This window comes from Gymnoscopelus microlampas, assembly GCF_963454915.1.
Source record: "Gymnoscopelus microlampas genome assembly, chromosome: 20".
Taxonomy (NCBI): Eukaryota; Metazoa; Chordata; class Actinopteri; order Myctophiformes; family Myctophidae; genus Gymnoscopelus; species Gymnoscopelus microlampas.
The window spans coordinates 28474529-28500157 of record NC_139957.1 but is presented as its reverse complement, the minus strand read 5'-3'; the positions used below and the strand labels follow the sequence as shown (position 1 = coordinate 28500157).

The window sequence follows — 25629 nt, the reverse complement described above, 5'->3', positions numbered from 1 at the left end:
CACCGAGTGCCGCGCTATGAGCTTGTAGATCTGCTATTTTTGAAAAATCTTAAAAATGTGTGCAAATCTTTGAATATATATATTCTTAAAGAGAACATTTGTAACTCAAATCTTTGCTTCTGGGGATCTCTGGAACAACATTTTTAGATTTTTCTTATATTTTTTATATATTTTAGATTTTTTTGATTCATCTTATATTTTTTTATATATTTAGATTTTTTATATTTACATATTTTTTTATGCTAAAAGACCATTAGGATTTAGAGAACATTTTTAGAATAGGCCTCAGGTCTTAAGGGGTTCAGATGGGGGGGAACTACCGTTATTTTTTGTGAGTAATTGAGACAATCGCGTCTGTCTGCCCTCGTTTGGAAACGTGGGCGAGAGGCTTCCATCCTGTGCCCCCGCACAGCCCCTCCTCCCTCAGTGAGACCAGCCTAACCAGATTTACTTAATGTAATGAGGAAATGGGGGGGTAATTGGGGTTTAATTACTAGGGTTAACTGTCTGCATTTGACCAGAAGGGGTGTCACTCACATTTTCTAGTAGATGTCCGTCTCAGGCTGCCTGAGCACCTTAAACCCTCTCTATACTTAGTAAACAAATAACCTATAATATATTTTACAAATTAACACTTACAACAAAACATTACTAGTGGAAATAGCCCATCTACAAGCTCACAACGCGTCGCATATATCTGCTATTTCCACACTTTTTTGAAAATGTCTGAAAATATATGAATATTTTTCAACATGGAAACGATTATGTAGTCATAAAAATAATTGTGATGATCTCAAATAATTGCGATCAGGCCTAGCTAGGGTTCAAGTGGTTCAATTGAGTTACACCATTGGTTCTCAAAGACCAGGGGTCCTTGAGCGGATTCCAGGGGGTCCCCAGCTAAATGATGGATAGTTAGGAACCAAATGGACCCTTATGGGTCTGTACAAATGGAACCAAATGGAACATTTGGTTCCATTTGTACACTCTCAGAGTTAAATGAACATTGATTTTACAATATGAATTGGGGTCCCAGAGATGCCATACAATAGGGGTCCGTAGCCATATGCATGCCAAACTGGGGGTCCTTCAATTAAAATGGTTGAGAATTGACTGCTAGAGCTGTAAAGATCATCTCTTATGGGGGTTCCGTAGCATATCTTTTCAAATGGGGGTCCGCAGGCTAATAAGTGTCAATTTGGGGGTCCTTGACATGAAAAAGTTTGAGAACCACTGAGTTACACAGTGATCCAGGCTAGAGCAACAGACTAGTCACTACAGTAGGGACAGACCCCTGGACGTGAGCGTCCCTCCATTAAAGATATATACACAGATCGTTGTGTCAGTATTGAAGCCTGTGCAGTGTAGGGTTATCAAGAACCTCAGCCACCCCAATCATAGACCATTTCAGCTGCTGCCATCTGGCAAGCGGTTGGTTGTTCTGCAGCCTCCAGGCCCAGACCAGCAGGCTCCGGGATAGCTTTTCCACCAGGCAACCACCAGGCCCATATAAACAATAGACACTACAGGCGTGTTGCTGGTTTGCCCGATAAATCCATTAATACCCGGAACTCATCTGTGTCATTTTAAGATTTCTTTGGCAATTCAAAAATAGTACAAATGGATCTAGTGCGGCACCGAGTGCCGCGCTATGAGCTATGTATTTGGCCACGGACCCCCATCTCAAAATACTTGATTCTAGGGAACTAAGTTCCCCCCGAAGCAAAGATTTGAGTTACAAATTACACAAACATATTATATGTACACACATTATTTAGAAGTAGAACCCATGCACACAGCACCTAACAAAGGCATCTCACAGTGTGCCATTCACTCACTGTACATACTTAGTTTTACACTATTACTATTCTTACTCTATTGCTATTATTTAATTTGTGTTGTTGCTAGTTACTCCAATGACGGGGCGCCATAGCTGAGTGGTTAGTGAGCCCGCCTGGGAAGCCATAGAGACTCTGGTTGTCCCAAAGTTTGAATCCAGGCCAGCAATGTGTCAATGTGTGTCCCTGAGCAAAAACGCTCAACCTTTAAATGTCCCAGAGCGCCGTAGAATGGTGCTCACTGCTCCACGTAGTTATAGGACAGGTAAATGCAGGAAATTACAAATTTCACTTATGTGCAAATATACTGTACAAAATAACACCCTAATGAGTGGGGGACTGTTCTATTCTATGACGAGGACCTCAAACAAAAGATTTTACTCGAGTACCTGGAAATGAGACGTAACAAACAAACTCTTGGATCTAACCTCTAACCTTCAGATGCCGAGTACAAATATAGTTATAGGACAGGTAAATGCAGGACAAATTTCACTTATGTGCAAATATACAGTACAAAATAACACCCTTAGGAGTGGGGGACTATTCTATTCTATGACGAGGACAACAACGAGGATAACAAGTACAAATACGGCAGTGAGTATGGGAGTCCCCATTAGTTCACCAGACACATGTACTTGGGTGATTACAACATGACACCCTACTAATGCAGAGGGCCAGAAATAAAGTGTGTACTACTGTTAGCAGAGCCAACAATGTAACTTAATAAGACAGACACAGACTAGCTAAAAAGGTCAAGCTTGGATCTATTTCGAATGGAGTGCAACAGGTTGAAGTCCTACAACCAGGAAGTTGGTTTGCGAGGAGATCCCTTGCCTGATTTCCAATGTTTTTTTTCCTCCATATGGGTTCTCAGTGTAGCCTTAAGATGTATGCACATTTTACTTGTATGCGCATTTTACCATAATAGCGCATCCATGCAAAATAACTTCTTCGTCTTTTATGTTTCTATTCAACTCAACGTTTCCTGTAGACTACTACTAACGTTATTAGAAAGGTTACATTATGCACTTAACACATTAAGACCTGGAACTGTGTCATTTTTAGATTTGAGCTAAAAAAGCATTATTTTACACTTTAGGCTATTCAAAAATAGCAGATCTACAAGCTCATAGCGCGGCACCGAGTGCCGCGCTATGAGCTATGATCTGCTATTTTTGAAAAATCGTGAAAATGTGTGAAAAACTTTGAATATATATATTTTTTTAAAGCGAACCGTTTTTAACTCAAATCTTTGCTTCTGGGGGTCCCTGGAACTAAATATTTTGATTGGGGTCCGCGGCCAAATACATATAATTTTGGGGATCCTTGACATGATGATACACACGTGTACTGTGTAAACTACTCGTCTGATGAGTGCTTGCTTCTCTCTCTTTCAGGTTAACCACAAATACCCCACAACAACTTTGTTGCTAAGCATCAAAAGTTCTTTGTACTCAATAAAGCATAATAATGAAAGTGAAACCCATGTGATTCACTATAACACACTGTCCTCGTCAGCGCCAGCATCACAGAAAGACATGTTGTGCGTTTCTCTCTCCGTCTCTCTCTCTCTCTCCATTACTCACTCAGGTCAAATATGAAATGCCCATGAAATGCTAAGGTTGGTACACATTGCGCAATAAGGTGAGCACCTTTAGTGAGGGCCAGTGCTGTTTGAACTGATCCCAGCACAGCAGAACCAAACATAACCACAGTCTGTCTGTTAGGGAAGAAGCTATACACTGCAGCAGTGTGTTTATTATTCAAGTGGACTTCAGTTGTGGAAAGTAACTAAGTACATTTACTTAAGTACAATTTTGAGGTATTTGTACTTTACTTGAGTATTTCCAATTTCCAATACTGTTACTCCACTACATCTCAGAGGCAAATATTGTACTTTTACTCCACTACAATTTTTTGAAAACTTTAGTCACTAGTTACTTTTCAGATATAAATTATTATATTATAAAACATACATTAACCACTTTAGCCCCGTTTTATACCTAGGCTATTTGAAAATAGCAGATCTACAAGCTCACAACGCGTCGCATCGCGACACGTTGTGAGCTTGTAGATCTGCTATTTTCAAACATTTTAGTGCTTTTACTTTTGGTACTTTAAGTACAATTTGATGCCAATACTTTTGTACTTTTACTCAAGTACATTTTGAATTCTGGACTGTTACTTGTAACGGAGTATTTTCTATATTGCAGTATTGGTACTTTTACTTAAGTAAAAATAATTTGAGTACTTTTTTCCCACCACTGGTGGACTTACAGTATTGTGCTATACACTACTATATAAGTATACTATGTAGTGATGCATAGCGTACATGTGTTAGTCCTCTAGGCCTGGAAGGCACACTGTGTTCTGGGCATCATAACCGCACCACATCCCCATTGAAAAGAAAAAAAACTCACATTCCTTCTCTCTTAAGCAAGCCCTTCCCCACTTCCCTCTGGGAGCAGGCTGACTGCTGGTCACTCCACAAAAAACGCAGCACTGTTTCTACAAACCATGTTTATGCCCTCATGGGGGACGGCTTGCTCCTGTATGGGACAAAAAGAGAATGGAATAGCTCCTCTCCATCGCCTCACCTACTGTCTGCCACACTCTATTTCTGCTCTATTTTGTGTGTGTGTGTGTGTGTGTGTGTGTGTGTGTGTGTGTGTGTGTGTGTGTGTGTGTGTGTGTGTGTGTGTGTGTGTGTGTGTGTGTGTGTCGTGTTGTTGTTGTTAAAGCTGAACATAACATATTCCTAGTAGCATGCAGTTCCACAGGGAATCGATGGAAACCGTGTCGAGTTAACCCATTGAGACCTGAAGCCGATTCTACATGTCTCCTAAATCTCAACAGTGCTCAATCTTTTTCATGTCAAGGACCCCCAAAATGATATGTATTTGGCCGCAGACCCCCATCAAAATATTTTGTTCCAGGGACCCCCAGAGGCAACGATTTGAGTTAACGTTCGCTTTAAAAATATATATATTCAAAGATTTTCACACATTTTCACGATTTTTCATAAATAGCAGATCTACAAGCTCATAGCGCGGCACTCGGTGCCGCGCTATGAGCTTGTAGATCTGCTATTTTTGAATAACCCAAAGTGTAAAATAATGCTTTTTAACTCAAATCTAAAAATGACACAGTTCCAGGTCTTAATGGGTTAACAGCCATGGGTACAGAATAATATACTAAGGCTGCAGCCTTATACAGTATATGAGATATAATATGTTTTATGTGTATGTAGATTTACACACAGTCAGGTTCACCAATGAATGACAAGACCATGGGGCTAGTAGGGCTTGTAAAAAGGTAATCTCACCAGACAATCAGGTTTACGAACGACTGTCACTCACTATTGCCTAACTGCCTACCACACACACACACACACACACACACACACACACACACACACACACTAGGGCTGGTAAATTAATATTCGAATTTTGAATATTCCTCAAATATGTATATTCCAATATGAAAATTAATATTCAAATTAAAAAATAAATAAAAGTTTTTTATTTATTTATTTTGTTCATGTTTATTTGACAGGAAAAAACAATGTATTGTTTGATCCAAGCACTTGATACATTGTTTTTTGTATTGTTCTGTCAAATAAACATTAAAAGAGTTAACTTTTATTTTCTTTTTTAATATATTTTTTAATAATAATAATAATCGAATATATTCGAATATCTGCCAAATTTTTAAGACCAATATTCGAATATCATTTCTGAGGAAAGTTACCAGCCCTAACACACACACACACACACACACACACACACACACACACACACAGAAGCAGCTACGCACAGCCCACACAAACAGGCACCAGACACTTTAATTAATACTTCTGGTAATAATTAATGAATGACCTCTTTTGTTATCGTTATTGCTGCCACAATGTGATGAACCAAAGCCAAGGAATAGTACGCCTGTGTACTCTGTATATCGTCACTGTCTGGGTGGAAACCTTGTATGTCCAAAATGGTTACTTGTCAGGAAATGGGGAAAAAAACACCTGTGTTCCAATGAATCCAATGTAATTATTATGTTTAGTCACAACTCACAAGCTCTTGGTTCAATATATATATATAGATATAAAGCCCACAGACACACTTAACCACTTTAAATTTCACTTCAATTTCTTTCCTAAATGTAGATTTCCTATTTTTGCTACTTTTATGTGACGCTGTAGTAGTGTGACGAAGTAGTGCATTCATTTACAAACTAAACAATAAACATTCACAGTTGAAAGGTTTCTGCCCGACAACAACGATATGAGATGTCTTTAACCCTTTAAGACCTGACGCCAATTCTACAAATGTCTTCTAAATCCCAACCGTTTTCTGAAAAACGTATATGTTTTTATATCAGTGGTTCTCAAACTTTTTCATGTCAAGGACCCCCAAAATGTATATGTATTTGGCCACGGACCCCCATCTCAAAATATGTTGTTCCAGGGACCCCCAGAAGCAAAGATTTGAGTTACAAACGTTCGCTTGAAAAAAATATATATTCAAAGATTTGCACAAATGTTCACGATTTCTCAAAAATAGCAGATCTACAAGTTCATAGCGCGGCACTCGGTGCCGTGCTATGAACTTGTATATCTGCTATTTTTGAATAGCCAAAGTTTAAAATAATGCTTTTTAGCTCAAATGAAAAAGTGACTCCAACTACCAATGTTGAATTGGATAAAGCTAGGTGCCTAGAGTACTGCTGCCCAGAATCAAATGGAGAATGAAGAGCCTTCACATTTCCCCTAAATGATGCCACGTTGTTATTCTCGCTACATTAAGTCTTTGCAGCACAGTGAGTGAACATTCATTGAACAGTAACTCTCATGATGCGTTCACACTGGCAGCTACATTAGATACAGGCTACCATTCACAATTCAATGGAAGCCAGCGACATTAAGGTACAATGAAGCCACATGAAGGTACAGCCGACGTTTGTAGCTACAAAAGCTACAGCAGCTACAAAGCAATAAAAAGGTTGAACTGGTTTCAACTTCAGCCACAAAGATAGAAACAGTGGTGGAAAAAGTTCTAATTTTTTAGGTAAAAGTATCAGTACTGCAATGTAGAAATACTTGGTCCGGAATTAAAAATGTACTTGAGTAAAAGTACAAAAGTATTGGTATCAAAACGTACTTAAAAGTACCAAAAGTAGAAAGTACTCATTATGCAGAATGTCCCATTTCACAAGTTTTCAAATGTAATGTATAAAATTATTTTGAAAATAAGCAGATCTACAAGTAGATCGGCTATTTTCAAATGGCTGAAATGCATACAGGGCTGAAGTGGTTACTGTATGTTTTGTAATAATAATCAAAATCTACAAAGTAACTAGCGAATAAAGTTTTCAAATAATTGTAGTGGAGTAAAAGTACAATATTTGCATTTGAGATGTAGTGGAGTAGAAGTACTGAAAATTGGAAATACTCCAGTAAAGTAAAAAAGCCTCAAACATTTCCTTAAGTACGGTACTTGAGTAAATGGACTTAGTTACTTTACACCACTGGATAAAAGAGTACAAATATGCCGTGTAGCTTTGCATCTTTTGTATCTGCCAGTGCGAACGCAGCATTAGACTCATCAGGATATAAACACATTGACCTTTCTCACAGGGGAGCGAGTTCAGTCAATTACACAGTGCGAGACACACGTACGCCCTGAAACAATAGTATTATACATGTTAGAAATCAGTGGCTGTAAGTAACTAAGTACATTTACTCAAGTACTGTACTTACGTACAATTTTGAGGGAATTCAATACTTTTACTTCTCCACTCCACTACATCTCAGAGGCAAGTATTGTACTTTTACTCCACTACAATTATTTGAAAACTTTAGTTATAGTTACTTACAGATATCAATTATCATATTATAAAACATACATTAACCACTTCAGACCTATTTTATACATAGGCTGTAAAAAATGTGAGCACTTTTTCCACCACTGTTAGAAATGGACCTCCGTCGTCACTCTCTGTCAGGTATCATGACCCCCTCGGCGTCGGCCATCACGGAAGGAAGCACAGAATCGCTCTGTTGTAGCGTGGTTTACGTGCCCAACCGCGTGCCCTGGAGGGTATAGCGGTTGCTCGGGTCGCTGCTTAAAATGGAAATGGCATGGCACCGGCTGACCTTTCACAGCTTAGTGGAGCCATCCACTTCATACATGTCACACTCGTGAACAATTTCTACATGAAAAGTTGAGATGCAGGCAGCAGTGTAGTGCACTTGAATTAACTACACACAGCCCTGGGTACAGTAGGTCATTATTATGACGAACAGCCTTGCATCGTGACGCGTTGCAGATCCGCTATTTGAGCTATTTATGGGCATTTTCGCCCATAATGACAATGTCCAAAATAGGGACGCCAGGGTTAAAGTGGTTAAAAAGAAGGGTATAATTTAATGTAATCTCTGCATAATATATAGAGGGAGGCTCTTATTAAGTAGTACTATGGGACCAATCAATGCATGCACTGTTATTTCAAGTGCATAAAGGATAACACACTCGACACACTGCACATGCAAAGTACTGTACTTGCATGTGCACCTGAATGTGTGCTCAATCGATCAATATCGCGTCTGTGTGTGTGTGTGTGTGTGTGTGTGTGTGTGTGTGTGTGTGTGTGTGTGTGTGTGTGTGTGTGTGTGTGTGTGTGTGTGTGTGTACACTAGAAGTACACACATGGTATTGATTGACTATAAAGTGGTGTCAACAAAACGGTTCTCTCTCTCTCTAACTCACTCTCACTCTTTGCTCAAGAAAAACTCAAACTAAATGCGGGAAACATCCCCATGGGAGAACCAGAAGGCCGGTGTTTAAGTTACCTGCCAAGTTCTTATTGAAAGACTGGAAAATGTATACTTATAGATACAGACAATCAGATAATTGCTCATATTTGTCTTGAAGACAACAGACATTTTTGGGGGGGACAAATGGGTAAATGGCCAAAGTAAACAGCAGCTGGGTAATTAGCCTGATATGATATAAATAAATAGCATGTTACGCACGCGCACACACACACACACACACACACACACACACACACACACACACACACACACACACACTTCATTTATCCAGTCAACTACTGGATGCTGGTTACTTTGGTACACCCTCACACTTCAATTAAAGCTGCAATTTTAATCAATAAATGTTATTTAATCAATATTTATGGTAGAGTATGTTAATACAGCACGTACAGTATGCAGAGGTTGGAGGTGGTCTCCTTACTCTTCCATTAAGAACTTTAGCCCCTGGTGTTGGGGAGGACAGTGGTTCTCAACCTAGATCTGGGGGGTCTCCAGATGACAGTGAAGTGACAATTTAGGGACTTTAAGACCTTTTAAATACCTAAAAAACAATGCTAATAAAATAGAAGACCATTACTGCATCAAAAGTAATCAACAAACTTTACAATAACAACTGGTAAAACGTTCACAACAATGGTGAAAACAGTGAAAACAGCCGATCTACAAGTTCACAAAGTGAGGCGTTGTGAGCTTGTAGATCTGCTATTTTCACAATATTTTTCTGCGGAAACGAGTCAACAAAAAATGTAATGCCTCAACAATTCCAAGTGCTTATGGGTGGGGAGACCTCAGTTCAAATATGATTATTTTGGGGAGTCCCCAGTTCAAATATGATTATTTTGGGGAGTCCCCAGTTCAAATATGATTATTTTGGGGAGTCCCCAGTTCAAAAATATGATTATTTTGGGGAGTCCCAAGTTCAAATATGATTATTTTGGGGAGTCCCCAGTTCAAATGTGATTATTTTGGGGGATCCCCAGTTCAAATATGATTATTTTGGGGGGTCCCCAGTTCAAATATGATTATTTTGGGGGGTCCCCAGTTCAAATATGATTATTTTGGGGGGTCCCCAGTTCAAAAATATGATTATTTTGGGGGGTCCCCAGTTCAAAAATATGATTATTTTGGGGGGTAACGGCCTGAATAGGTTGACAACCACTGGCGTAGGACACCTACTTGTCAACAAGCAGTAGGCAGCTACTGCCTGGAGCTCATAAACGCAGTGAGACTGCCCATGCAGTGATTTGCGTCTTGTAAAAAAGACTGGGTATAATCTGCTCTTTCATGTGAGAGAGAGACCTGGAAGTCATCATGGGTAGGTATAGGTTGCAGCTTTAATTTAACACTGCTGTCAAAATGCCAGGCCACAGAACAGAACACAGCACATACACGTTATAGCTGTAGAATACAACTCGTAGACGTATTTATGTTTCTGACGTTTATCTACGAGAGTTGTAGGGTTCACCCCCCATGGACACAGGGACTTTCAGCACTATACCCCGTAGACACTCCAAACATGTACACATTGAAAGAAAAAGGTGCTTACCCCCAAGCCACAAATGTTAACTCTCGCTACGGGGTAGTAGTTTAATGTAATAATCCATATATTTAAATAAAGAAGTGTTTTAATGCCGTCTGTGGCCGATTCTGTCGGAAGTTCCTAATGGGCGGTAATGACGCGCCCATCTGGTGAAACCCGGAATTACACTCAATGTAAACAGGAAGTAAACGAGGGTGAAAAAATGGCGTTCGGAACTTCGGCCACAGACGGCATTAAAACACTTCTTTATTGAAAGATATGGATTATTACATTAAACTACTACCCCGTAGCGAGAGTTAACATTTGGAGCTTGGGGGTAAGCACCTTTATTTTCAATTTGTAAATGTTTGGAGTGTCTACGGGGCATAGTTCAGAATGTCACTGTGTCCATGGGGCGTGAACCCTACAACTCTCGCAGATGGAAAACGTCAGAATCATAAATACGTCTACGAGCGCTGTATTCTACAGCTACACTGACCAGAATATTACCTGGCTTGTTGAGAGAACGCCGTCTTGATCGCCGGGTCCACGACCAGGAGGATTTGGAACGACAAGCCGCCGTGATCTCCTGAATTGGATTAACGGAGATGATTGTGACCCAACAACTAGAACTAGTCGTCAGAGCAGACTATCATCAGCATACTGGCTGCTTACAGAAGAATACCACGCAATGGGTGATGATGATGATGCCCATGTTGTTCATTATTATGATGAATCCTCCCCAACGTCCGGGGGTGGGAACGTCCGCTGACCCGTCGCTATATTATATACTGTAGCCTTTACGATACACAATAATAATAATAATAATAATAATAAGGCCCCTGACGGTGAAACGCAAACAATAACAAAGCTAACCCGAACTGTGGGCAAAGAAAACCACAAACTGCGTCTGACTGACAGTAAAGCTACAGTATCTTCCTTCCTGGCTTGACAGTGTCGGTGTTGCCAGAGTTTGTGAGAGAAATACGCAACCGGGTCTATGAAAACAAGTCAAAAAGAGGCAACTGAAAATAGTCAATCTACAAGCTCACAACCCGTCTCATCACGACGCGTTGAGCTTGTAGATCTACTATTTTCTAAAGAAATCTTGAAATAAAATGTGGAATAACACCACAAATCTGGCACACAACATTTTCAGATGGAATTTTCACATGAAAATATTTGAAGTCATTAAATATTAATTAGCCCAAATGAGCCCTCACAAGCAACTTAGAAACAAGAAACAAGCCTAAAAAAAACCGCAACCACCAATATTTACAAGCGACTTAACAGAAAAAGAAGCCCAAATAGCTTATGATAATCCGACATGGCAACACTGGTAAAGCCTCGGTTACAGCAGAATGCACCGTCCCAACAGTCAGCCTGTGTTTTAGAAACAAGAAGGCTTCCTGCATAAAGCAATATGATGCTAACGTGTAGCAAACATCGGTGGGCGGTGGTGTGTTTACCTCTAAACAGATACTGCTGCTGCTCTCCTCCTCAGCGGGGAAGAATCAGCTGCTTCGCACTGGAGGGACGCCATTTGTCTGCGAGTGCGTTCCTGTGTCTCTTCAGCAATGTTGCCATAATTGGGAGAGAAATAAGCTAACACGTCTAGGAAAAAAACAAGCCCAGCCACATGATCACTTTAAACCTATTATCGGCTATTTGAAAATAGCCGATCTACAAGCTCAGCTATTTTCAAAAAATCTTGACAAATTTGACAAAATGTGGAATATTTTAACAACACAAATGTGATACACACAGGTCCCTGGCACAACATATTCAGCCCGCAGACAAATACATATTAATTTGGGGGTCCTTGACATTGAAAAGGGTTGAGAACCACTGGTTTCGGAAACAAGCCCAAATAAGCAACGACACTTCAGAAACAAGGCCCCAAAACACCGCAACCACCAATATTTACAAGCGACTTTACAGAAAAACAAGCCCAAAGTCACTTATAATATGTGGACATGGCAACACTAGTCTCTTCAGCTCTGCTGCCAGGAGAAACACAAGCGTCACTTTCTAGTCTACATTCCACTAACGGTAGCGCCCCCTGCTGTCCAAGTGACGCTGTCGACATTATATTACATCAAAAATGATGTCACAGCAAAGTAGGCTCGTGGGATAGAGACATAATATAGGCAGCTATTTGTGCTTGAATTATTGACCGTACATATATAGTTTCCACGTCAACAAGCAAAGATAGTTTAAAAACTGGCTTAACTGAACTGTCCTGGCATTTCAGGTTCAATAATTCCTTTCTTGTTCCACGTATTTTGTTATTCTTGTAATAATTAAAGTAATGAAATGTACAATATCAAATGGGCATCATATTAGGAGCTTCTCAAGACAGACTGTCTGTTCAGTTTTAGCCTGGCATGGCCAGACTCACAGGAGCTAATTATTTAGCTCTGGCAGATTCGTCTGGTTTCCAGGCTTGTCCAGTTTAACAAGGGTTACTGTAAGGTCTGGTTCCAACAAGAGTTTGTCTTGGTGTTGTAGAGATGTAGTCAACAACACTGCATCTTGTATTGTGGAATATGCACGCTATTTACAAGCGTGTAAAGTTGTAAAGCAGAGGTTGGTTTTAGCCTATGAACACATAAATACATATTCACAATACATTTTTCATGATTTTTTATTTAATTCAACAATATATACATGTAGGGAAATACGCTTTCATCACAGTTCTGTTGTGCAAAGGAGCTTCAATGTAGGCTACTATAAAACATATATACAAACAGGTAAAGGTTTAATCTTATAGAGACAACAATTAAATATACAATTATTACAAACAATTGTTTTTTTTGTCTTTATATGTAAGAAATCTTAATATTAGCTTATTATTACAGAATCTTTACATTTTACAAAAAGGCAACATAGCTAGGGGTGTGCAAAGCTGATCCACAGCACCCTCTGGTGGACACAGTAATACAGACAGGCAAACTACACATAAATGTAACAAATTCAAATAAACATAATGTAATGAAAATATCAGTGCAAATTAGCATTCACTCGCGTAAAGTGCAATTCCTGAGTAACTGGGTTTCACCACTCAAGCTGCATATCAGCTTTGCTCCACAAATATTTCCCTCCTCTTTTTAGAAACATCTTCTCATCAAAGCCACTGAAAGAAATGGCCTCCTTCACGCCAACATCAAGGATGGACTTAGACGGGTCCTTCCGTCCTTCTCTGCAGTCCAGGAAACGCATCTGGAAGAGGGCAAAACAGGAATGGTTAATGTTCAATGCTATTCTGTCTTTCTCTGGGTACTTTGATGTTTTGAAATTGACAGCGATAATGTGTTCAAACAATAATCAAACATAAAAGCTCAGCCATTGTTCTAATGAATCAGTTAAAAGGATAGCATATTATATGTCAAAATTGCTCCTTTAATTACCAATGCTCTGAATTATATGGGTGTGCATGTGCATAAATAAGTTCATGTATTATATTAAGTACTTACATATTCATCCAGGATGAGGTAAGAATCCCTCATCTGAAAAGACACAATTCTTAGTCAAAACTATTGTTTCTATGTCTCCAACCTGGTTTTACAAATCAAATATCATCAAAGTCTCTTTCACATGTTGCTATACCTCCCAAGAGGAGATAAGAACGTCCATTCATATTCCAATGGAGCGATTAGGGTACAAAACATGATGAATATGGATGTTAAGCCATTTCCTCATTGGGTAGGCTACTTTGGCACTTTTTTGGCACAAATCAGTGTTGTCAGTTCCTCTTTCATGTCTCACCTTCTGATTGGACTCGGGTACGAGGCAGGTGACGCCGCTATGCCTGTCCAGAAAGTCCTGAAACTGTTGGTCGCTGACGACAAACCTCTCTGCCTCTCTCAGAGCATCCTCCCCTGCATTCTCCCCATGGATCAGCAGGCACTGGAACACCTGAACACAGTAACATCCTGAGTGTTCATCCAAATTATACAAATGCAACCAAATGGACCCAGAAAGGTTACCTGGTTTAGTACAATCTAAGTCAGGGGTCTTCAACGTTTTCAGGCCAAGGACCCCCTGGCTGAGACAGAGATGAAGCAGGGACCCCCTACTCTATATTGTATAAAAATGTGTTTCAGATTACACTTTTTTTGGTTTACTTTGTCTGCTCTTTTTTTCCCCTCAACACCTATACCTCTTTGCCAAAAATAGCCGATCTACAAGCTCTCAAAGCCTCGCAGCGCGAGGCGTTGAGAGCTTGTAGATCTGCTATTTTCGGCTAATGTTCCCCTCAGAAAAGGAATTCTAGGGTTCAAGTGGTTAATGTAAAAAATAAACGAAATCCTAGTTCCAAGATTTGACGGACCCCCTATAGTAGCTCTGAGGACCCCCTAGGGATCCCGGACCCCCTGTTGAAGACCCCTGAGTTACATTCAAACTGAGGATAGGCAGTCACACATGTGTTAACCGCAAATACAACTTCTCTCCTTTCGTTCTGTCTTGGTTCCTACCTTCCAGCGGACAGGGTTGAGCTCAGCAATGTTCTCCGCCATGTCTTCGTCCACGTTAAATGTGTTGATTACGGAGTTGATCTTGAACGCCACCTTATACTGCTGGCACCAGTTGCGTACCTTGTAGAGGTTGTCCAGGTGGCTCTTCCTGCCCTGAGCTCTGCCTATGAGCTGATTGGTGTCCTCGTCAAAGCTGTCACAGGAAATGGCCAGTATGTCCAGATATTCACCTGAGAGTGAGGGACAGAGAATGAGTGAATAGTATGTGTGTGAGGGGGAGAGAAGAAGAGAGATAGAGAGAGAAAGAGAGACAGAAAGAGAAGAGTGTGCAAGCATGCCTTATTTTGCAGACAAATACACTGGCTATCCTTTTCAAATAAGACCACAACAAAAGTTATAGCCCTTGTTTTTGTGAAAATACTGCCACCTACTGTAGAAGGTTTAAATGAATACATTCAACTGTATAATAATAATCATAATAATAACAATAATAATGAAGATGATAATAATAATTGGCATAATAATAGTATACTATTTGGGTTATGGTTCATAGTGTTAGAACTCTTACCATATTTCTGGAACCAGTTTTCTTTGATCATGCTTCCATTGCTGACAATACTGACACTTGGCAGCTTCAGGTCCTGTTTGCAGTACTGAACCAACTTCCCAAGAAAGTCTCCTTTGTCGTGCAGGAAAGGCTCCCCACCGGAGAAGTTGATCTTTTCCATACCTAATGGACAACAACAGCCTGTTATGAGCATGCAAATGTTTATAGCAAATTCAAATGACTTCATTTGAGTTTTTTTGTGATATTTCAAATTTACCAGATTTCTGCAGAAGTTCGAGGCCCCTCTTCGCCTCCTCTATAGGCAAGACAAACGACGTTTTCGCAGTGTGGAAACAAAAGCCACATTTGTAGTTGCACTTGCGCGTAAAATGGTAATTGACGCTGGTTGGGGTCGTTGTTGCGCTCTCGACTTCTTTCTTCTGATCCAATTTGCAGTTAACAGGTGCAGTCGTTCCACCTGCAAACCCCCCTTTCTCCTGTAAGCCACCAGGTATCCAGGCCTGCGCATTGGAGAAGAGACTTGAAAATATCCTGATGCAAAAGTGCAGGAACATCTTCAGAGACATCATGACTGCTGGAGAGCAAAACATTTTGGAAGTGATCATCATCACACATTGCAGGATGGTGGTGCAGGCGCACCTTAAATAGAATCCAGTCAGCTGTCAATATGACAACACTGACCACCTGACTTTGCAGAAACGAAACAAATACCGGCAACTTGGCTACTGTAGTTTACTAGGCTATAGAATCCCTTTCCTTTCTCAAAGTGCAAAGCCACTCACTCATCATACTAGGCGAGCCCACTTTCCAGTCAGTTTCTATTTACAAACAATCAGTGGTGTAAAGTAACTAACTACATTTACTTAAGTACAATTTTGAGGTATTTCCCATTTTCAATTATTTTACTTCTATTCCAATACATCTCAGAGGCAAATATTGTAATTTTACTCCACAAAAAATATTTGAAAACTTGAGTTACTTTGTAGATTTTGATTATTATTACAAAACATACATTAACCACTTCAGCCCGATATACATTTTGAAAATAGCCTATCTACAAGCTCACAATGGGTCGTGATGCGACGCATTGTGAGCTTATTGATCTGCTATTTACAAAGGATTTTTATACCATTTTTAAATATGTGAAAACTTGTGAAATGGGACATTCTGCACAATGAGAACTTTCTACTTTTGGTACTCTAAGTACATTTTGTTCCATGAACGAGTCGTGGACGCTGGGTGATTGCTTCTCGTGTGACCAATAGGTTTCCATTTACTTAAAATGGTAATTTGCATTTACAACACATGACGCAATTGGATTGGTCTATATGGGTGCGTTCGGAAATTACGCACCGGAGCACACTCGCCTATTAGTTTGTATTGGACAGTGCGCTCAGTCAGTGCTGTATTTTCGAATGCGCCCTATATAAGATAAGATACACAAACTAAAGTTCAGTGATGGAAGAAGTACTCACATGTTTTAATTAAGTAAACGTATCAATCAATACTGCAATGTAGATATACTCTGTTACAAGTAAAAGTGCGGTATTCAAAATGTACTTGAGTAAAAGTACAACATATTGGCATCAAAATATACTTAAAGTACCAAAAGTAAAAGTACTCATTGTGCAGAATGTCCCAAGTTCAAAATGTATAAAAAAGCGCATTGTGAGCTACACTGTAGTAGACCTGCTATTTTCAAATGGCCAAAATATATAGGGCTGAAGTAGTTAGTGTGTTTTGTAATAATAATCAAAATCTATAAAGTAACTAGTAACTTAGGTTTTCATATAATTGTAGTGGAGTAAAAGTAGGCTACAAGATTTTTCCTCTGAGAAGTAGTGAGGTAGAAGTATAAGTAGGCTAGACATTTTTAAATGCTGATGAAAGTAAAAAATACCTATTTTGTTTAACTTAAGTACAGTTACTTGAGTACATGTACTTAGTTACTTTACACCACTGCCAGTAGGTTTTCATTTACTTAAAATGGCAATTTGCATTAACAACAACACATGACGCAGTTGGATTGGTCTGCTTCGATAAAATAGTCAGTTTCGATTTCCAAACTCAACGTCACAGCGCAGTGCACACTTATAAGTTTCGTTTTCCCTACAGTGCGGTCTATGAGATTATGTAACAAGGATAGTTAGGGGGTAAAGATAGCCTACTCATCGCATCACAACCGTAGACTGTAAACATCGCAACCCAGAAGCTTATTTAAACCTGTCCCATCCTGCATATCAAATCTTATCGCACCCACTGCATCCAGCATGGCTACTAGACGCAGCCTGCCCCTGTCTCTGCTCGGCCAGTGGTCCGCCCGGGTGTTCTGTGTGGAGATGGACGGGAGGTCGCTCCCCTCCATCTACTACGCGCTGCGACTGACGCGAGACGGAGGAGACACGCACCAACAACAACAGCGAGAACAAGCACCGCCGCCGTTAAGAAGCGTGCGACACAACGAGCACTGTTACTCTGTCCTCGTCCACAGCGACGACAGAATCCACAGAGCTAAGTTCTACGGAGGGCTGAGAGACAAACTACTGACGGCACTGCCGTCACAATGTCAGCTTCTGACCATGTGTTCATTCCTGCCTCACGTCAAAGACTCTGTCCTCAACGGGTATTTCCTAAAGGATTCGTCTGAGTGCTCCGCCGCCACGGAGCGCGTTTTGAGTGAATTGGTGCGGAACAACGACCCCGTGCTGGCGTTCTCCTACGTGCGTGGGGATGGGGGTGGGGGAGACGGTGGTCGTGCGTGGTGGTCCCAGCAGCACCTGTGGTGGTCCTCCTGTGGAGGAGAGGAAGAGGGGATGGGCGTGTCTGAGTCTTACTGTGTAGTTCCCTCTGAAGCGCCTGACTGTCATCCATCATCTCTCAGCATCATCAACTCTGATGTGTTCTACAGCTTTGAGGAGGCTTACAGTGTTCTCCAGGAGGTTTGGACTGTTTCATTCATACTCACAAAAATACATCATAGTTTGACGCTTTTATGGCCCGATCAATCAAGTCAGCGTACGGCCGTTAATTGATACATGTGTTTTCATATATGTTGATATCAAATAGGCTAAAAGTTACAGTTAACCTTTAAGCCTAATAATAATAATAATAATGATGATGATCATCATCATCATCATACATTTGGTTTAAAATGATTGCATAAACATGTATATGCAGTGTTTTTATATTATATTTATATATTTCTACTTTTACATTTGCATAAACATTTTTTGATATCAATTGTTTATATTCATCAGCAATATAACAGCAATACAATTATGCCAGTATACATGGATGCATCATGACTGAAAAACAACACAAAGGATCAAGAAAATAAAATGTTAACATTTGCATAAACTTGTCATTACTTACTTACTGTAGTAGGGGCAGTTAACTGAAACAACATAATTGGCACGACAGTGCACTCTAGTGGCGGAGAGCGTAATAACCCAGAATAGCTTTGCTTATCGGCTTAAAGAAGTAGGCCTAATTTATTTCATCTAATGAGTATCAATGCCAGCAGGCCCATGACATCTGAGTTATATTACTGCTTCTTAATACAGCACATGCCTGTGTGTGTGTGTGTGTGTGTGTGTGTGTGTGTGTGTGTGTGTGTGTGTGTGTGTGTGTGTGTGTGTGTGTGTGTGTGTGTGTGTGTGTGTGTCCATCGGCAGTGCGGTGACATCATCCCAGAGACGAGAGCCGTGCTGGAGCTGGCGGACCAGAGAGGAGAGGTCGGACGTAAAACAGACTCCCCTGTTATTGTCATAGAAGGACTGGATGCCACAGGTTAATGTCATTACCTCATAAACGAACATGTGATAGGCAGCATGATGCATACATGTCTTCCTTAACCAATTAAGACCGGGAACACATCTCTGTGTGTCATTTTAAGATTTCTTTGGGCTATTCAAAAATAGCAGATATACAAGCTCATAGCGCGGCACCGAGTGCCGCGCTATGAGCTTGTAGATCTGCTATTTTTTCTAAAATCGTGAAAATGTGTGCAAATCTTTGAATATATACATTTTTTAACTCAAATCTTTGCTTCCGGGGGTCCCTGGAACAAAATATGTTGAGATGGGGGGGGTCCATGGACGAATACATATTATTTTGGGTGGTCCTTGACATGAGAAAAGTTTGAGAACCACTATAGCAACATAAGTTTAAAAAAATGAAAGTGTTATGATTTAGAAGACGTGTAGAATCCCCAGAAGCAAAGATTTGAGTTACAAATGTTTGCTTTAAGAAATATATATATATATTCAAAGATTTGCACAAATGTTTTTATCAAAAATAGCAGATCTACAAGCTTGTATATCTGCTATTTTTGAATAGCCAAAGAAATAAAAAAAATGACACTGATGCGTTCCCGGTCTTAATGGGTTAAGTGATGGACAACCTTCTCTCTGCAGATGTCATTATCTGCCAGGGAGGCTTGCCTAATGAAATATCATGCAACATGACGTCAGAAAGGTTATTCTCCTGTAAAAAAAGAAAAAAAGAAAGCTGTTGAGTTGTTACTGGGGCTCATTTTAATGCTCTTTCCATAAACTTCAAGAATGCGCAAGCAGCATGTCAGGGTTACTTATGGTCAAACGTTTTATCTTTTTTTTTTGCTAGATACAACGTTTGACCATTAATATACATTGTAAATGATCTGCACCATCTCAGCACTGACTCTGAGTTTACTATATAAATATAATATTGCTTATAGAGGGGGATTCACCCTTTGCAAGAAATTATATGCCAGAGCATTTCCAGGACGTTTTATGCGACCCTCACATATGTTTCTTAAAATAAATGATATATGATGTTAATATTTGATAAACCACATTGTAACATTATAATGGTTTAAAAGACAATGCTAAAATATGAGTTAATTAATAGTAATATGAGATTGTTATTTCTGGCCAGTAAAAGGAAGGTCCTTGTAACTGTTACAAATGTTAACTCTTAAATGTTACCCATCAAAATACTATCAGAAACATTTAGGCTAATTATGTCTCTTTAATTACAGGTTTTCAACTTATGTAGACTGTAAAGGGATTAACAACAACACAGACAAAATATGTTGTTGCTCTATTGTACAATTCTCTGTGATAATGATAACCTGTAACTGAACAAACTAAACATCCTTTTGCGGCTAGTTTGCACCGTGAGGTAGTATTTCTGCTGCACATCCACTGCCGCTAACTTTATATTTTTTATCATTTCATGATTTATATTGAAATGGGCCTACTTTCAATGCAAATCACATCAAAGTCATGCTAGTCTGTTATCCCAAAATTGAAAGGGTAACAGCAGCATCCAATACACACACTAAAAGATGGCCTCCAGCTTTAGCAATTAAAGGTGAAGTTTAAAAAAAAAAACTTTTACAAGTACTAAATAGCTCTATATATTCTGATCAATCATTGTTATGGAGTGTTTGTTCAGTAACAGGGGGTTCCCCGTCTCTGCAGCTCTTTAGTAAACAGAAAATACATTTTCAGGTTGGTATACCAATTTGATCCAATCAGTAGAGAGAACTCATACAGGATACAAAATAATGGTGAAATTGGAAATTATGACACAAATGAGGTAGCAGGCAATGTTGGAACTGGAACACTATGCAGTTGAAGCTAACAAATGGGTACTCTCTCCTGATTGGCTGAAATTGGCAACCCATCTGAAAAAGTATTTGCTTGAGAGATGGGGAGACCCCTGTTACTGAACAAACACTCTATAACAATGATTACTATCAGGATATATAGCGTTGACATTTTTGTTTTAACCAAAAAATATCACTTACTGCGATCCAACACATTTGTGAGCTTGTAGATTTGCTATTTTCACTATTTTTTAAAATCTGGATAATGATTTTTCTTTTTTTAATCTTTTGAAAAGTATTTAAAACTAGATTTTCACGCTACACAGCCTTCAAATCCAGTCCTATGTTGTGCTGATCAGAGAAATGGTCTCCAAGCTATGGCCATTTGAAGTGAAATAACGTTTTCCTATAATGACATGCCCAAAATACGGATGTCAGGTTGAAAGTTATTAAACTGGTACACTTGGCCAATTTTGTGCAGTGTGCATGGAAATGGGGGGAGTAGAAAAAAACACTGCTTGGTAGTGCCAAAGCAGTGTTTTTTTTCTCCTTCCCCCCATTTCCATGCACGTTGCACAAACTACAAAATATCCCATCATTTCCTAGATTCCCACCCAGGTATTGTGAACTGTTGCTATGGGTATGGCGTGTTCCTGATATGGATGTGGCATCTAAATTCTGCTGACAATTTGTGCAAATTTGACTAATGCAATATCGGCCATGACAGCTATCTCTAACTGACAAGCAACGATGTCCCTCTTATTCCCCTTTATTTGGAGAACCACGTAGACTGGATAGAGCACACAGACCCAGAGACAAGTTGGTGAAATAAAATGCAATAAAAGACAGTGTATCCCAATGCATCAGTTAAGCTGATATAACTCATATGGATGATGGGTGTAAACTGCTCATTGCTCTCTCACAGCCCATCCCCACACAGCCAGCTCTGTCTCTCCAACAGGGTACATGTCAATCTGTTAATGTTAAATAAAATGATACACTATACTACAAATTCATAATGGGAAACTTCACGATAACACCGCTACACGTAACGTAGTACAGCACATTCTTTTTGCATGTCACTTTGAGCTAATAAAACAGTTTTCTGACGTGGCTATCAAAGTGGTTGAGGATTCAACTCGGGAAAGAAGTTACTAGGATACTCTATGTCTACTTATTGACTGAAACTAATTAATAGAAAATAAGTGTAATCACATCTCAACGTCACCTTGACAAACAAATGTGTAGTGCAGTGGTTTTAAAACCTTTTGCACCCAATGGGCAAATCAAAATCTCAAGGCACACCTGTATTATTATTGTTTCCACAAATTTTCATTAAGAGAGAAAATTGCCAATCTACAAGCTCACAACATGTCACAATGTGAGCTTGAATACATTTTCAATAAAATGTATTCCTTGAAAATTATAATGGCCAAAATAGGGATAGCAGGTTAAGTGGTCAGTATGGTTATGGTCACTAGTCAGTATGGTTATGGTCACTAGTCAGTATGGTTACGGTCACTAGTCAGTATGGTCATGGGAACCCCGCTATAATAAAAAACTATCCAACCTACTAATAATTGATCAGTCCAATTGAACCCTGTGAGCTCAACACGATCCCCTACTTTCTTTGCTTCTCTTCTGTTTTTGTGGTGAGAATCTTTTCGTTCCTCCCTATTCCCTCTCCTCAGGTAAGACCACCCTGACTGAGTCTCTGAGGGAGGCGCTGGGGGCCACTTTGCTGCGGTCCCCTCCCCGGTGCCTGTCCCCCTGGAGGGCCCGCTTTGATCAGGAGCCGCCCCTCATCCGCCGAGCCTTCTACGCCCTGGGGAACTACATCACAGCAGAACTAATAGGCCAGGAGGCCAGACAGACACCTGTCATCGTTGACAGGTAAAGGATTTGTCGATAGGTTGGGAGGTGGTACCACCTTACTGTTGGAGCGAGTTTACCTACAGTATGTGGGCTTTCTCTCTCTCTAATCTGTCTGTCTGTCTGTCTGTCTGTCTATCCATCCATCCATCCTTCCATGTATCCATCCATTCTTTATTCCATCCATCCTTCCATTAATCCACCCATCATCCATCCAACCCTTCTTCCATCGATCCACTCATCCTTCCATCTGTCCATTCTTCCTTCCATCATCCATCCAATCAAACTTGCATCCATCCATCCATCCATCCCTCCATCCATCCATCCATCCCAGGGACGCGGGAAGGGGGGTGCTGAGGGTGCTGCAGCACCCCTGGTGGTGGGGAAGAGAAAGAAAAAAATTAGAAAACGTTTTGATTTTTTTTTTTTTGCAAATTAAACAAATATATACCCTAACCCTAACCCTAACCCTAACCCTAAAGTCTATATACACACTTATATATTAAAACAATGATGTATTTATCTTTGAGGAATAAAATATTTGTTGAAAAAGGTGAAAAAACGTGAAAAAATCGCGGGACAAATGTGAGTCCCCCGCCAACCACAGCCCCCCTTGGCATAAATGACTTCCAGCGTCCCTGATCCATCCACACATCCATCTCTCTTCCCAGATACTGGCACAGCACGGCGTCCTACGCCATCGCCACAGCAGTGACTGGTCCGGTGTCTAACCTCCCGTCAGAGGGCTGGGAGGGTTACCGCTGGCCAGCAGACCTGCTCCGGCCCAGCCTGGTGGTCGTGCTCACACTGGACCCCGAGGAGAGGACGAGGAGGCTGAGGGACAGAGGTCAGGGTCAGACCCAAGAGGAGCAACAGCTGGACCACAACCACCTCTTCAGACTCAGGTGACACATGACTACAGTATGGTGTGAAGTACTGCACATAGGATACAGGGTCCCCACGGTCATGAAATTCCTGGAAATATTTTGAAATAAAAAAAAAAAAATCCAGTACTGGAAAAGGTTTGAAATTGATCAAACATCATCAAAGGTCCTGGAATTTATCAAGGGTCCTGGAAAAATATTTGGCTATGCATTGTTTTTGGCTATTGATTTTGTTAAAACAAAACATTTTCATAAACATGAATAATATTACACGAAATATGTAACATAAGTAGTTTTTCGCCGAACGGGCTTTGTGACGGCAGCCTAATGTATGTCTCAAACTTTATTTTTGCTACACTGCCTATCTTTGGGCATTCTGCATAGGAGTAAGAGACACATTATTGCGCCGAATGATTGTTATATAGGCCTGGAAATTGGGCTAAATATTCTGGAAAAGTTTTGGAAAAGTTTTGGAAATTCATTGCTAAAAATGTGTGGGGACCCTGAGGATAGGACACACACACACACACTTAAACACGCACACGCACGCACGCACACTCACTCATAAGTGTAGTTCTGCACAGATAGGGTGTTGACAGGATGTATACACACATACCGTACACAGTAGTGCTTATGCTCATGTGCAGATCTGAACAGATGCAGACATACAGACACACACACACACACACACACACACACACACACACACACACACACACACGCCCCACATTTACACACAGATGTAATGGACTGCCTCTGCACAGCAGGTGTACATAATTATCATACTTTTCAGTGGAAGGCTATGGTCTGGGATGCATGGTAAGCATGAGTGAGAAGCATCAGTAGTACCATGTGATTCAGGAGACATACATTTAGAAAGATTGTGTCTAAATGCATGTTCCTGTGTGTCCACTGCATGGAATATAGTAGACATTTGCAAATGTAATTGACACATACTGTCGACAAATGAGACACACGGATACAAAAGCACGTACACACGCATGCACACACACACACATCAAGGTTAATATAGTTAACTATAACAAAATAACTAAAACTAGAATTGAAAAAAAAAACATTAGTTGACTGAAAATAGCCAATTTACAAGCTGTGAGCTTGTAGATCGGCTATTTTCACAATTTGTCTGAACTTTTTAAAACTCGCCCCTGACAAATACATACTACATATTGCAATAAAACACACACACACACACACACACACACACACACACACACACACACACACACACACGCACACACACACACACACACACACACACACACACACACACACACACACACACACAGGGGTGGCAGACTGTACCGTGCAATTCCGTGAGTCAGGTCAGTCTACATCTCTGACCCATCAAACACTTAACAATCAATTACCGTCCCACGGGGGAAGGGGCTGATGAGAAAGAACAGGTGATTAGTTGCTGAGCTGCTGTGCTCCATTAAGCTGGTCCCAACTCAAGACACTGCTGGGGCTGGTCTAGTCGCTAGGCAGACAGGTCGATGGCCACTTCCATTTATTCTCTCCGCTGACATAACCCATTAAGACCGGGAACGCATCTGTGTTCATCATCATTTTAAGACTTCTTTGGCTATTCAAAAATAGCAGATCTACAAGCTCATAGCGCGGCACCGAGTGCCGCGCTACGAGCTTGTAGATCTGCTATTTTTTTCTAATCGTGAACATTTGTGCAAATATCTTTGAATATATATATTTTTAAAGTGATTTTTTTTACTCAAACCTTTGCTTCTGGGGGGGGGGGGGTCCCTGGAACAACATATTTTGAGATGGGGGTCCGCTGTCAAATATATAATTTTGGGGTCCTTGACATGAAAACGTTTGAAAACCACTTATATTATAGCAACATACGTCTTTTCTTAGGATTTTTGTTAGGATTTAGAAGACATTTGTAGAAGCAAAGATTTGAGTTAAAAATGTTTGCTTTATAAAATTACTTTAAAATATATATATATATATATTTTTTTTTTTTTTTTTAAATAGCAGATCTACAAGCTCATAGCGCGGCACTC

At 40.2% G+C, this 25629-nt stretch overlaps 3 protein-coding genes across 5 annotated transcripts in view; 1 reads left to right on the top strand and 2 right to left on the bottom strand.

Annotated features, from left to right (window-relative positions):
• The window catches only part of rnf144aa (ring finger protein 144aa), an 81544-nt gene extending 69776 nt beyond the window's left edge, over positions 1-11768 (bottom strand). For all 3 annotated transcript variants that reach the window (XR_014599804.1, XR_014599805.1, XM_084044407.1), the window contains exons 1-2: positions 11662-11768; positions 10703-10781 (exon numbers count right to left, since the gene is read on the bottom strand). The gene's annotated coding sequence lies outside the window, so the exon portion shown is untranslated. The remainder of the gene's footprint in view (positions 1-10702; positions 10782-11661) is intronic.
• A 1231-nt stretch (positions 11769-12999) lies between these two features.
• On the bottom strand, positions 13000-15827 carry rsad2 (radical S-adenosyl methionine domain containing 2). The gene is made up of 6 exons (XM_084044312.1): positions 15495-15827; positions 15239-15400; positions 14671-14900; positions 13961-14110; positions 13669-13701; positions 13000-13414 (listed from the first exon to the last, which is right to left on the bottom strand). Exons 1-6 carry the CDS (start codon positions 15805-15807, stop codon positions 13250-13252), a joined length of 1053 nt encoding a protein of 350 aa, XP_083900438.1. The 5' UTR covers positions 15808-15827; the 3' UTR covers positions 13000-13249.
• A 1579-nt stretch (positions 15828-17406) lies between these two features.
• The window catches only part of cmpk2 (cytidine monophosphate (UMP-CMP) kinase 2, mitochondrial), an 11155-nt gene continuing 2932 nt past the window's right edge, over positions 17407-25629 (top strand). The window contains exons 1-4 of the mRNA XM_084045007.1: positions 17407-18177; positions 18913-19027; positions 22523-22724; positions 23375-23608. Coding sequence (XP_083901133.1) covers positions 17509-18177; positions 18913-19027; positions 22523-22724; positions 23375-23608 — 1220 coding nt within the window. The 5' untranslated portion in view covers positions 17407-17508. The remainder of the gene's footprint in view (positions 18178-18912; positions 19028-22522; positions 22725-23374; positions 23609-25629) is intronic.

Excerpts from the sequence above, each read along its gene's own strand:
- rsad2 (XM_084044312.1), bottom strand. The coding sequence starts at position 15,807 with ATGATGTCTCTGAAGATGTTCCTGCACTTTTGCATCAGGATATTTTCA. Across the intron at positions 15,401-15,494 it reads CGAACTTCTGCAGAAATCTG|GTATGGAAAAGATCAACTTC; the intron begins GTAAATTTGAAA and ends GTTGTCCATTAG. Across the intron at positions 13,702-13,960 it reads TACCCGAGTCCAATCAGAAG|ATGAGGGATTCTTACCTCAT; the intron begins GTGAGACATGAA and ends GTGTCTTTTCAG.